The 12895-nt window shown below is 38.3% G+C and overlaps 1 protein-coding gene across 1 annotated transcript; it reads left to right on the forward strand.

Annotated features, from left to right (window-relative positions):
* Positions 1-560: 560 nt before the first annotated feature.
* On the forward strand, positions 561-3247 carry LOC149536065 (uncharacterized). Its single transcript, XM_089807686.1, has 6 exons — positions 561-710; positions 824-884; positions 1016-1081; positions 1235-2006; positions 2337-2396; positions 2480-3247. The coding sequence occupies exons 4-6, from the start codon at positions 1362-1364 to the stop codon at positions 2744-2746; spliced, it is 972 nt and encodes a 323-aa protein (XP_089663812.1). The 5' UTR covers positions 561-710; positions 824-884; positions 1016-1081; positions 1235-1361; the 3' UTR covers positions 2747-3247.
* Positions 3248-12895: the final 9648 nt, after the last annotated feature.

Consider the following 12895-nt stretch of genomic DNA (forward strand, 5'->3'; position numbering starts at 1 on the left):
TATGACCCAGTCTCTTCTTTGCTCACGTGAATAATTAATAAAAATAAAAATAGAGTTCAACAAACGTGTAGCCACACGAAAAGTTTCACCTAATAATCACGCTCAAAAAAACAGAGGACATTGTAAAAACTCAGTTGAAAAAAAAGAACCCCCCAGAAACCGACCATTTTACCGCAAACAGTACCGCCATTTCAACGTTGAGAAAAAAGTCCCGCTATTTTTATAGATGACATATAACTACAAAAACTTTATATCTCCGAACCACAAACTAATTTCACCCACGTTCCATGTATCAGCCATCATCAAATTGAGAAAAAGACGAATTAAGAGCAAGCTAACTGAATAGAGATGCCTCTAAATTATCTCTTTTTGACGTGTATTTCATTTCCTACCAATCAGACAAAATGAACGGATACGGATAGCGATTTCGGTTATTTTAGAGGTCTGCCAAAAAATGGCGGCAATTGGCCCTAACAGAACCGTTGTGCTAAATATTCCTCTGTTAGAATTGTCGGGGCAGATAAACGTATAAAGGTGCAGTGTACTTCAGCTATAATTTTGACACTGCTTGCTTTAAGCGTGCCGATCGTTTTCTCATAGGTTGGGAGTTCAATTCTCAGCAGAGGATTGTACCAGCTCTGTATTTTCCATTCACACATCCTCAGTGCAGAAAACGATCGGCAGGCTTCCTTGATCTAATATTTTTACAGGTAAGTTTATTTGATCTGCCTTAGGCTTTCGTTTTGTATGATCTTTGGAGAAAAGCATTGTACATTTTCGAGAAGTAAAATATTCCAGATTTACATAGCTCAAATATTTGCAGGAAATGCTTTTCGGAAAACTGCGACGAGCAATTGTATTGTAGTTAAATATTTGGAAATCAGGTGACAAATATGTACCTGCATCGAAGTTTCAGATCGCTTATCAGGATTTACAAACAAATTTTACGATCACAAATTTTGCGATAGATCTGATTTTTTGATTAGTATTAATTTTTTATTTTCTTGTCTGGCAGTTCTGTGGAAATTGTACTCTCTGCAAGTTCGAAGCTTCCGAATTTTGAATTTTAACACAATAAAAGGCACATACGAGACATTTATCGGAATTGGCGGTTTTTCAGAGTTTTATTTTTTATGCAATTATACGTGTGATCGTTAATTCTTTGTGTTGATTTCGTTCTGTGAAACTTTAAATGCAAATTCGACGATCTTGAGCTTTAGATTTTTGGCTGCAGGTGACAAATTTATTGTAGCGAAGTTTTTATCCTGAAAAATTTGTTGCGTGTCAGGGATCGGTCGTGATTTCGAGGTTTTTCAAGGTTTAGAGGTCTTTCGTGCGATTTAAGCAGCAGATCATATAAGATGTCAAAGCAGCAGAGGCTACCGCTCGCTCCGATTTCCGTAAATGCTTATCTCAGCCCTGCATTTAACGCATGCATTGATCCCCTCGATCTTCAGCTCCAGGAACTTGATTCAGGGCTTTTGCGCTATACGAGAACGGAAAACGAGAATATTTCACCTATTTCAAAATATTACAGCTCTTTGCAGAATCAATTGTCAAAAGCAGCCTCACCGCTAGCAAGCACAGCGCACAGCCCGATGATCGTCAACCCCTGGTCTCCTGAGCCTCCTGCAGCAAGCCGATCGAATTCAACAAGTCCTGTAAATTTAGACAAGCTAAGAAACCTATTGCCGCTTTCGTGCTTTCCGAATTCTCGGTTTAGCACGCCGTTGCAGAAGCCGATGCCGCGCTTCAAGCTGCCGACATTCACCCCCGAACAACTGGAAGAAGATGTTTTTGTAATCGACGGCATTGCTATTAGCAGATCATCAACAAGTTCTTTCTCTACTCCTGAATCTTGTCGGAAGCAAAAGTCTATAAGCAGCTCCGACTCCTTCGCTAGCGGAGGCACCAGCAGTACTTCCTCTGGAAAGAGCCTCTACAAGACCGAGATTTGCCGCACCTGGGAAGAGCAAGGAATCTGTCGCTACGGCTTAAAATGCCAGGTTACACAACAATTTCTCAACGTTTCTTTAACAATATATGTGAATTTCTCGTTACTACTTCGGATTGATCTAAATTTTAGCTATACAACAAATGTTTTAACACTTCATTGAGAATTTATGTGCTATTTTCTGTTATATTTCTGATTGATCTAAAATTTCAGGATCTCAAAAACGATTTCGATTGTCTTTTCGGTTATTATTTCCAATCAGTCTAAATAAAGTTTGGCGTGGTTTTATGTTATCATTACAATTTGCGCACGGCAAAGCAAATTTTCGGTTGTCATTTCCGATCATTCTAAAATCGGCCGTGGTTTGCTGTTTTCATTATAGTTTGCGCACGGGAAAGAGGAGCTGCGGATTGCCGTTCGCCATCCGAAGTACAAAACTGAGGTATTGATTCGCAAGATTTTATATATAATGTATTTGAAGGCGACGGAAATTTTCTTACAATTAGCTCTGAATTGGCTATTCAGATCTGCCGAGCATTCACGGCGACGGGCACATGTCCGTATGGTGCGAGGTGTCGTTTTATTCATCAATTCAGTCTAACGAACAATTACGGCGAGGATTTTAATTTCGCGACAGATTTAGAGGAGATTCTCAACGCTTCGCAGGTTGATTTCGAAGAAATGCTGAGCACTGTGAGCTTGAGTCCGTTCTCGCCTGACAATCGAGTCCTACGCAAGCGCTTGCCGATATTTGAAGAGATCTGTCCGAGTACTCCTCCATCGGTCGATTAACAGTTTTCTGCCTCTAAATCATATAATTAACTTTCTCAGTTTCATGATCGATTCTGCTGAAGCGTGCATTTTCGGCACTGGAAAATGGCTTGGTCTGTTCTGTTCTGTTCAGGAATTTTTTCCCCAGATTCAATGGTGCATGAACAGCCCTCTTTAAATATTATAACCTTCAATCATTCTTATGACGACAGAGTTTTTGTTGCCTCTTCATAATATAACACTTCTTTTTGGTACTCGGGCTTCTGTACAAACCTTAAGCATTCTTGGTAAGGACAATATGAAGTTCACCACAGAATGAGGAAGTTGAATTGAGCTCTACATCAAACACCATATATTTTAAGACAATTTAAACCTCTTCAGATGATTTTTTTCTCTTATATGGTCAGGAAGGCTCTTCATAATTGGTGGTGGTAAATCTTTTTTTTTAATCCTTCAATCTACGAATTTATTTTAAAATAACAATATTTATAATGGGAAAATTTGTGTCTATGTTTTCTTTTCTTTTGGTATTTATTTTTTCGTTCGACTGTATTAAATATAATAATAAATTTCTAAGATATTTTAATTTATAAAATTTGTTTATATATATATAAATAAATTTTATAAATAAATTCTATACATTAAAATATTTTAGAAATTTATTATTGTATTTCTCTCTCTCACACACACATTGTATTTCTCTCCCCCCCTCTCTTTCTCTCTCACACACACACATGATATATTTTTAGACATTAAATTTCTTATTTGTGTCAAATTGAATTTATGTCATTCCTATAATTTTTAACATCTAAATTTAAATTTCTAAGTTTAAACCTAAATTTTATTCTACCAAACTCCATCCTAGTAATTGTGTGCAAACCTAGCACATATTTGTGTGTTAACTTGTTATATTTGATGACATTCATTTATTCATTCAAACTTATTTAAGAATTATGTAATGACTTCTTATAAATAATTTATGAGAGCATCTAGTAGTATACTATCAAATAATTGCATCATTGCATATTATCCTAGATTTGTAGGAGACATCTTGATGTCTGTGAACCTTCTTGTTAGAAACCCAAAGTTTGCAAAACAAAGGAATTTATATAGGACATAATGACCCTCACAATTTAGCGAATTTCTAAAATAATTATTTAATACAATCAAATTCTTATATAGGTATAAATATTAAAATATTGAGGAAAACAACTTTAAATAGTCAAAAGTTTTTTAGACCAGTCTATTGAATTATATTTCAAATTCACACATCAAGTTCAAGTCTACATTCACATGCATTAAGGTCACATAAGCATAGTGAATAAAGGTGAAACATAACCTATTTTTCAAAGCATTAGATCTATTCATCTATATATGAGCTAAAGTTACAATGGTGTGGTGAATCGACTATAAACATATAAAATTTTAGTTCTCTCATATGATATCTAATAGTTTTGTTAGTGATCTTAATAAATAAAATTATCTAATTAAATGTTAGAGTAAAGCGTTAATTTAATTTAATTTATTAAATTACCTTTAATCCCTTCTTAAGATTTCACTTTATGCACTTATGCATTCACATTTAATAATTAATTAGTAATCATTAAATGACATTTACCTTTTAGGTTACTCTTTTTTGGGTTTTGATCTCCTTAGGATTGATCTTTTGTAATTATCTCTCATCTTTTTCATTTTCGAGAATACAATTTGTATATTAGCAAAACCCTTGCCTCTTCTTGTCTTTTTCTTCCTTGTGACAGGTTTTTGAACAATTTGAGCAACACAAATTCACAAAGCTTGAAGAATACCTGCATGAAACATGGGTCAATGAGTTTGACTCAAAATCACACAGTTAAAATCCTGATAGCAATATCATAATTTGTCTTGCTGTGGAAATTATCTCCTACTTATCAATTCATGTTGAATCACTACTCATGAAACATGGGTCAATGAGTTTGACTCAAAATCACACAGTTAAATCTTGATAACAATATCATAATGTAAAAAACCTGTCATATAGAAGAAAAAGGCAAGAAGAGGCAAGGGTTTGCTTTGAAAAATATGTAAATTGTATTCTCAGAAATGAAAAAAAAATAGATAATTACAAAAGATCTATCCATATAGAAGGAGATCAAAACCTAAAAAAAGGTACACCTTAAAAGGTAAATGCCATTTAATAATTACTAATTAATTATTAAATGTGAATGTATAAGTGCATAAAGTGAAATCTTAAGAAGGGAGTAAAGGTAATTTAATAAATGAAATTAAAGTAATGCTTTACTCTAACACCTCCCTTTTAGATGAGTAACAATGCAGCTACAAAAAATGCGTAAAGAGAAAGGAAACTACAATGCAATGTGAAAAACAAACTTAGGTCCTGACAACAAGGTCTAATGAGGTACCCAACTATGAAATGAAAAAATAGAGAAAACCCAGTGGGAAAAACTCTACTCCAAAAAGAGATAGCAAGAAAAGAAGGAAGGAAGGACTCACCACTGAGACCCCCCAAGGACAACTTCCTTCACCCCAAGCATAGAATGCAGCTCAAGATATCGCGGGGATGCAAAAGGTTTAGTGACAATGTCTACAACCTACTGAGCAGTAGCAATGCACTCTAAGCTCGAAGTGCCATCCTGAATTAGATGCTCGATGAAGTGCATGTGAAGCTTGATCTGCTTCGTCTACTAATGCTCAACTAGGTTGCGAGAAATGTGTATAGCAATCTGATTGTCACACCATAGAAAGGTGGGACTATTAGAAGGAAATCCAAACTCTTTCATCAATTGTCAAAGCCACAAAACCTCTTGGCTAGCCAGTACAACTACCTTGTATTCTACCTCTATAGATGATAATGTGTGAACATGCTACTTCTTGCAAGACCATGTGATAGGACCAGAACCAATACAAATGACAAAAAAATAAGTAGGCTTGCGATCATCAATATCACAAGACCAATTTGAATATATGAAACCAACAATGTCAGGATCCCCTAATGTTTAGTTAATGCCATAACATGTTGTACGCCTAATGTACCTCAAGATACATTTGGAAGCTTGCCAATGACTCTCATGTGGATCATGAGAGAATCAAGAGACATGTCCAACCACAAAGGAAATATTAGGACGTGTGTGTGTTAGGTACAAAGAACTACCCACAAGCTATCTGTATAGAGTGGAATCCATTGTAAGAGTAGAGAAAGTGGTAGATAAAACAATACTTGATTGAAAAGGTGTGGGAGCAGGCTTGTAATAAAGCATGTCAAATCTCTGAAGCATATCAAGAGCATATTTTTGCTGGAGTATGGCTATCCCATTCGAAGACTGAACAACCTATAGACCCAAAAAATAGTGTAGGAGTTCAAGGTCTGTTATCTCTAACTACTCTCTCAAGGTTTGTTGAACACTATGTATCATGGAAACTGAGCTACCTATAATGATGAGGTCATCTACATAAAGCACAAGTATTAATAAGTTAGCCACACGATGTTCAATGTAAATTGTAAGGTCAAAATGACACCAAGTGAACTGTGAAGCAAGCAAGAAGGAATCCATCTTCTCATACCAAGCCCTAAGGGCCTATTTGAGACCATATAAAGACCTTCGAAGCTAAAATACTAATGAAAGTCTTGCAAAAAACCATGAGGCTACTCCATATAGATATCCTCATGAAGGTCTCCATGTAAAAATGCACTCTTCACATCCATTTGAAAAACTGTCCATCCCTATGAAGCTGCAAGAGAGTACAAGCTGAATAGAATTCATCTTGGCAATAGGGGAAAAGGTCTCAGAGTAATTAATAACCTCAATCTATGAAAAAACCTTTACAATAAGATGTACCTTGTACAAGTATCAATAGAACCATCTACATCATACTTGGTATGGTACACCCATTGACACCGAACCAACTTTCTTCCTTCAGAAGAGGACAAAGATCCCATGTGTGGTTCTTCATCAAAGAAGAGTACTCCTCATCCATATCCCTATACCACTCTAAGTGTCCTATCAATTGTGAAAAAATCTATGGATCATCTAAAATGACATGAATCAAGAGGCTACTACTAGTAGTCTAAGCACAAGTGTGACAAGCATCTATAGGATTAGTTGCCAAAGGTTTTACTACATCAACAGTATCACGAGCCCACTTGGGCACTTGTAGAACATCTAGTGGAGGTGGTGAAGGGGGATCAATGTCTAGATCTTCCTTAGAGGATGCATAATCCTGTAGAGGAGTAGAGAAAGTATTGGGTAGTGAGGAAGAAGCTAGAGATGGAGGATCCATTAGAGGCTAACGCTAATCAAACTGAACATCTCACTGAAATAAGATATCTTAGGAATCAAGATCTGACAACCTATATGCCTTCACATCCTCACAGTAGCCAACAAAAATGAGTGGTCGACTCTTCTCCTCCATGGCTTTCTACTGAGCATCTAGAATAAATGACCAAGCCTCATTACCAAAAAGGTAGAAAGTAGAAACATTGGGCTTGACATGAGTCCAAGCCTCCTTAGGAGTCAAGTGTTGCAATGCCTTGTAAGGCATTCAAATCTAAATATAGTCGACACAATTGATAGCTTCAGCCCAAAATAAAGAACTCATAGCTCAAGACTAAATCATACAATTTTCCATCTCCCGTAATGTCTTGTTCTTTCTCTTTGCAACCCCATTCTATTGATGGGTGTGGAGAACTGTGAATAGATGTTGTAAACCATGCTCAATGCAAAAATCTTTGAAAGATTGATTCACATATTCCCCTTCATTGTCAGTGCATATATATTTGATAGAAAGACCAAAATTCTTGTCTATAAATGTCTTAAAGAATAAAAATGAATCAAAGACGTCAGACTTGTACTTCAAAAAGTATACCCATACATGTCTAGAGAAGTCATTTATGAAGGTGAGCACATATCGAGCACCTAAAAAAGATGGAGTGGAAAATAACATAAGATCACTGTGTATCAACTCCAATGGTGCCTTAACATGTGTGGATCTACCTATCGGAAAAGGATCTCTATGATGTTTACCAAGTGCACAACCTTGACACACACCATTAGTACAAGAGATTTTAGGTAACCCCATCACTAGCTCTTGTGTATTCATTTGTTCTAGATATCTGTAGTTGACGTGGCCAAAATGCTCATGCCAAAGCTTGCTCACTATGTCTGCATAAGAAATGAGAGAAACACCTGTAGAATCAGAGCTCTCAAAGCCATTGAACTAATATAAGTGAGACTCAAGATCAACACTCAAGTTAGGATCATGGAGGTCTCAAATAACCACATCATGTGGTGAGAAATCAACTATCTTTCTAGAGCCTGAATGACAAATCTAAAATATAGACACTAGGTTCAAAGATATTATTGGAACCAAGAGAACATCCTATAATGAACCACCTTCTAAAGAGATAGTTCTTGAACATGTGACTGAAAGTTGAGAAGAATCACCAACTACAATTTGTATAGTAAGACTATGAGCAAGTGAGGTAACCAAATTAGGCGAGTGTGTCATATGATGTGAAGCTTCAAAATCAAGAATCCAAGAAGCTATAGAAGAAAATGCTTGTATAGAAAGAACATGTCCTTTCCCTATAGGAGGAGATGAAGGCTTTAGAGAAGCAATACTGTGCTATTGTATGGCCTCCTCTAAAGCCTCAAGACGTTTCAAACACTTGGAAACTAGATGTCCTTCCTTGCCACAAAAACTACAAGGATCCCCTGTATACTTCTTAGTCTTAGAGGAAGACTCACTAGACTTAGAAGAATTACCCTTCTGAGAGGGCTTTCAAGCATATGATTTGGGAGTAGGCTTGGAGGAATTCTCATTTCCTGTTGAATTTGACTTATGCTTCAGTTTCTACTTTAACTTTCCTGTATATGTCTGAGCTACCAATACCTTTATCTTTGAACTAGTCATATAATGCAACTGTGTAAGGTTTGACTACTCTCTAGTCAAGAGATCACAAAATACCTCAAAAGTAGGAAAAAAATCTATTACGCAAAACATCTTTGGTGGAATAGAAGGTAGAAGCAAAAATTTGAAAGTTCCCTTGAAGGTTAGAGAGAATCAGATAAATACACTCAGTATTAGTATTCATCTTTCCACAACACTACAATAGGGATCTCCATTGATTAAACTTCACCAAGAAGTCATCAATGGTTGGAAAGGAATATGGTACAAGAGAGGCAAGCTCTACCTCAATCTAAAGTGCCTTGAACTCATTCATAGTACCAAACAAGCCTTGAAGCCTGGTCTACATAGCTAGAGGGGTATTGCACTCATCAAGATGAAATTGTAAACTGTCAGATACCTATAAAGAAATCAACTCCATTTCCTCATCCATCTTGTTCTATACTTCATGACCTCATAAGGCCTTTAAAAAATTGGCTGCACGACATCTAAACAAGACCGCAACCCTTTTGACCAGAGAAGCCAAGTCATCAAGGTCTTCCAAGTGTGATAGTTATGAGGGGTTAGAAGTTCTAGACAAGAAGAGGTCTCGACCATTGTTTTAGAAGGTGTTGAATTGTTTTTGAATGAATTTCTAGTTTACATAAGTAAATAATAGAAATAATATGACAAACATCCCACTCAATACATAAAAATGAACCCTAGTTGCTAGTAGGAATGCGTAAATGAGAGAAGAGCAAAAAAGCTTCACAAATGAATAAAACATACCTGGTAGAAAATATTGGTGAAATGATAGAGAATATAGGAAGTGGTAATAAAGAGCTTTCTAATGCTTTTTTAGATCAAAAAAATGAGCTATAACAAAGAAGTTATGCCCCTCAAAATATAGAAGTCATCAACTGACTTCAAGCACAAAAATAGGTACTAAATTGGAAAAAATCTCAAAATTCCTATTCCATTGTCTCCATCTTGAAACTAGCTTTCCAACACTTCTTTTAGACTGAAAAAAGACCCTCGTATGGGGTAAGTGCACCAAGTTGTGGTGCCAAAAGAGGGGTATAAGTGGACACCTTTTTCCTAAAATCAACAATTTCTGAACTTCAACAAGAATTTGAAGATAGTTACGCTCAAAATTTTAAGATATGACAAAGTCAAAAGATGTAGTCCTTTGAATCTAGTTTCTAAACTACTAATTTTTTTCAAAATAGTTTAGTTTTAAGTCCTTAAAAAAGGGGGCAAAAAAAAGTGGTACTATTTTATTCCAAAAAAAATAACATAATACAAAGTGTGGCCCACCTAATTTTTTTTTTTTTTTTGAAATTCTTCAATCGCTTTGGTCAAAAGTTACTTAACACTATGTAGTTTATCCTAAATTTTTTGGGTAATTTTATAATATGTATTTATTTAATAAATTTTTTAACTAGACACATCCCAAAAATGTGAAATATCTGTGTGCTCCACCTAGAAATAATTGAAAACTAATCTAAAATCAAAACTTTTTTTTTCAAAGTGTGTAGAATGGAGTCTAGTTTCTAAAAAACTAAGTTGTTGCAAAATTTGATGAACGAGCTAAAATCTACAATCCAATTAGTACATGGTGGTTTTTGACAAAAAATGGACACACATTCAAAAGAAATTATAGATGAAAGGCTTGAAATAGTTCAAATTAAAAATAAATTATATGGTTATATAGCTAACACAGAGACCTACAATGTCATGTAACCTGATCTTATCAATGCCCAACCATGAGGAATCCTAAAGGAGAGCACACAAGAAAAATCAATTATTTTTTGTATGTTTGTAGTAAAACACGTCTCAAACCTATTTATAAACTCCAAACCTTTTGGTTGGATCTTCAAGGCAAAACCAAGCCTTAGACTTGGTTTAAATGCAAAGCTTTGAATAGTGCATACGCCCTATAACGCATGCGTGCTATAGCATGCATGTGCTATTTAAAACTTTTGAATTTGGGTCTCAATAGTGCATGCACACTATAGTGCACACAACAAGCACATGCTATTTAAAGCTTTTGAACTTGGGTCTCAATAGCACATGCATGCTATAGTGTGTACGCACTATTGAGACCTAATTAGTGCATAGAGAAGGAAGAAGATATGCAGAATGAGAGCAAGAGAAAGGGTGGGGGGGATGGCTATGTGTGTGTGTGAGAGAGAGAGAGAGGTAGAGAGAAAGTAAGGGATGGGAGAGGGGAGAGAGAGGAAGTGAGAGAGTAGGGGTGGTAGAGAGAGTATGGGATGGGAGAGAGAGGAAGTGTGAGAGAGAGTAGGGGTGACAAAGAGAGAGTATGGGATGGGGGAGAGAGATTGAGAGTAGGGGATGGAAGAGAGGAAGTGTGAGAGAGTGAGTAGGGTTGGGAGAGAGAATACAGGATGGTAGAGAGAGATTAGGTAGTGGGAGAGGGAGAGAGAGAGGAGGATGGGAGTGTGTGTGTGAGAGAGAGAGAGTAGGGCATGGGAGAGAGTGTGAGAGTGAGAGAGAGTAGGGGTGGTACAAAGAGAAAGTAGGGGACGAGAGAGGGAAGAGAGAGAGAGAGAGCATGGGATAAGGAAGAGAGAGTAGAGAGGGAGAGAGTGAGAGAGAGAAAGATAGTAGGTGGTGGAAGAGGGAGTGGGAGAGGGAGAGAGAGGGGGGATGGGAGTGTGTGTGACAAATCTAGAGAGTAGGGGATGGGAGAGGAGAGAGAGGGGGGATGGGAGTGTGTGGTGTGTGTGAAAGAGAGAGAGTAGGAGATGAGAGAGGGGAGAGAGATAGAGTAGGGGATGGGAGAGAGAGAGTAGGCAGTAGGAGAGGGAGTGGGAGAGGGAGAGAGAGGGGGGGAATGGGAATGTGTGTAAGAGAGAGAGAGAGAGAAGGGGATGGGAGAGGGAGGAAGTGTGAGCGAGAGTGGGGGTGGTAGAGAGTACAGGGTGGGAGAGAGAGATTGAGAGTAGGGGATGGGGAGAGAGAGAGCACATGATGGGAGAGAGAGAGATTGAGAATAGGGGATGGGGGAGAGAGAGAGTAGGAGGTGGGAGACATAGTGGGAGAGGGAGAGTGAGAGAGAGGAGGTTGGGAGTGCATGTGTGTGAAAGAGAGAGAGTAGGGAATGGGAGAGGGGGGAGAGAGAAAGTAGCTTGAGAGAGAGTAGGGGATGAGAGAGAGAGTAGGCAATGGAAGAGGGAGTGGGAGAGGGAGAGAGAGGGGGATGGAAATGTGTGTGTGTGTGTGTGTGTGTGTGTGTGTGTGAGAGAGAGAGAGAGAGAGAGAGAGAGAGAGAGAGAGAGAGAGTAGGGGATGGGAGAGAGTGTGAAAATGTGAGAGAGAGTAGGGGATGGTAGAGATAGTGTAGAGAGGGAGAGAGTGATAGTGAGAGAGAGAGTGAGAGTGAGAGTGAGAGAGTAGGAAATGGGAGAGGGGAGAGTAGAGAGTAGAGAGAGACAGAGTAGCGGATGGGAGAGAGAGACTAGGTGGTGGGAGAGGGAGTGGGAGAGGGAGAGAGGGGGGTGGGAGTGTGTGTAAGTGAGAGAGTAGGGGATGGGAGAGTGTGTGAGAGAGTAGGAGGTGACAGAGAGAGAATGGGATGGGAGAGAGAGTGAGAGTAGGAGATGGGAGAGAGTGTGAGAGAGATTAGAGGGATGGGAGAGAGAATGAGTAGGGGATAGGAGAGAGAGAGTAGAGAGGGAGAGAGAGTGAGAGAGAGATAGTAGGCAGTGGGAGAGGGAGAGAGAGGGGGGTATGGGAGTGTGTGAGAGAGATCTAGAGAGTAGGGGATAGAAGAGGAGAGAGGGTGAGAGAGAGTAGGTAGTGGGAGAGGTAGAGAGAGTAGGTAGTGGGAGAGGGAGAGTGAGAGAGAGAGAGTAGGGGATAGGCGAGGGGAGAGAGAGAGAGTAGGGGATGTGAGAGAGAGGAAGTGTGAGAGAGTAGGGGTGGCAAAGAGAGTACTGATGCAGAGGCTTCTAATATCCCCTTAAGGAACCCTATTCAACTCGAGGATTCGACAATGTCCTGGAATCCCTTCAAGGAACTAGAGTTCAACTCAAGGTTCTATAAGAAGTCTCCGACTTTAGGATATCAACCAACGCTCCTCTATAATAGGTTCACTGCCCTCCATACGTGTTAATGATAATCTTCCTGCTAGTAAGTCCTGCATCTCCATGGGGGCCTCCAATTACAAACCTCCCTGATGGGTTCAAGTGGAAGATGGTGTTCTCATCAAGGTATTTCTTCAGTATCACGGGTTTAATGACCTGCTCCTTGAGATCATCA

Source organism: Cupressus sempervirens, chromosome 10 (assembly GCF_028749045.1).
Source record: "Cupressus sempervirens isolate cs-2001-9-10 chromosome 10, ASM2874904v1, whole genome shotgun sequence".
In the NCBI taxonomy this organism is placed as follows: domain Eukaryota; kingdom Viridiplantae; phylum Streptophyta; class Pinopsida; order Cupressales; family Cupressaceae; genus Cupressus; species Cupressus sempervirens.

Bases quoted from the DNA above. Each gene is read 5' to 3' on its own strand.
- LOC149536065 (XM_089807686.1), top strand. From the start codon at position 1,362: ATGTCAAAGCAGCAGAGGCTACCGCTCGCTCCGATTTCCGTAAATGCT. The intron at 2,007-2,336 runs GTTACACAACAA...TTTTCATTATAG, and splicing joins GCTACGGCTTAAAATGCCAG to TTTGCGCACGGGAAAGAGGA. The intron at 2,397-2,479 runs GTATTGATTCGC...TTGGCTATTCAG, and splicing joins ATCCGAAGTACAAAACTGAG to ATCTGCCGAGCATTCACGGC.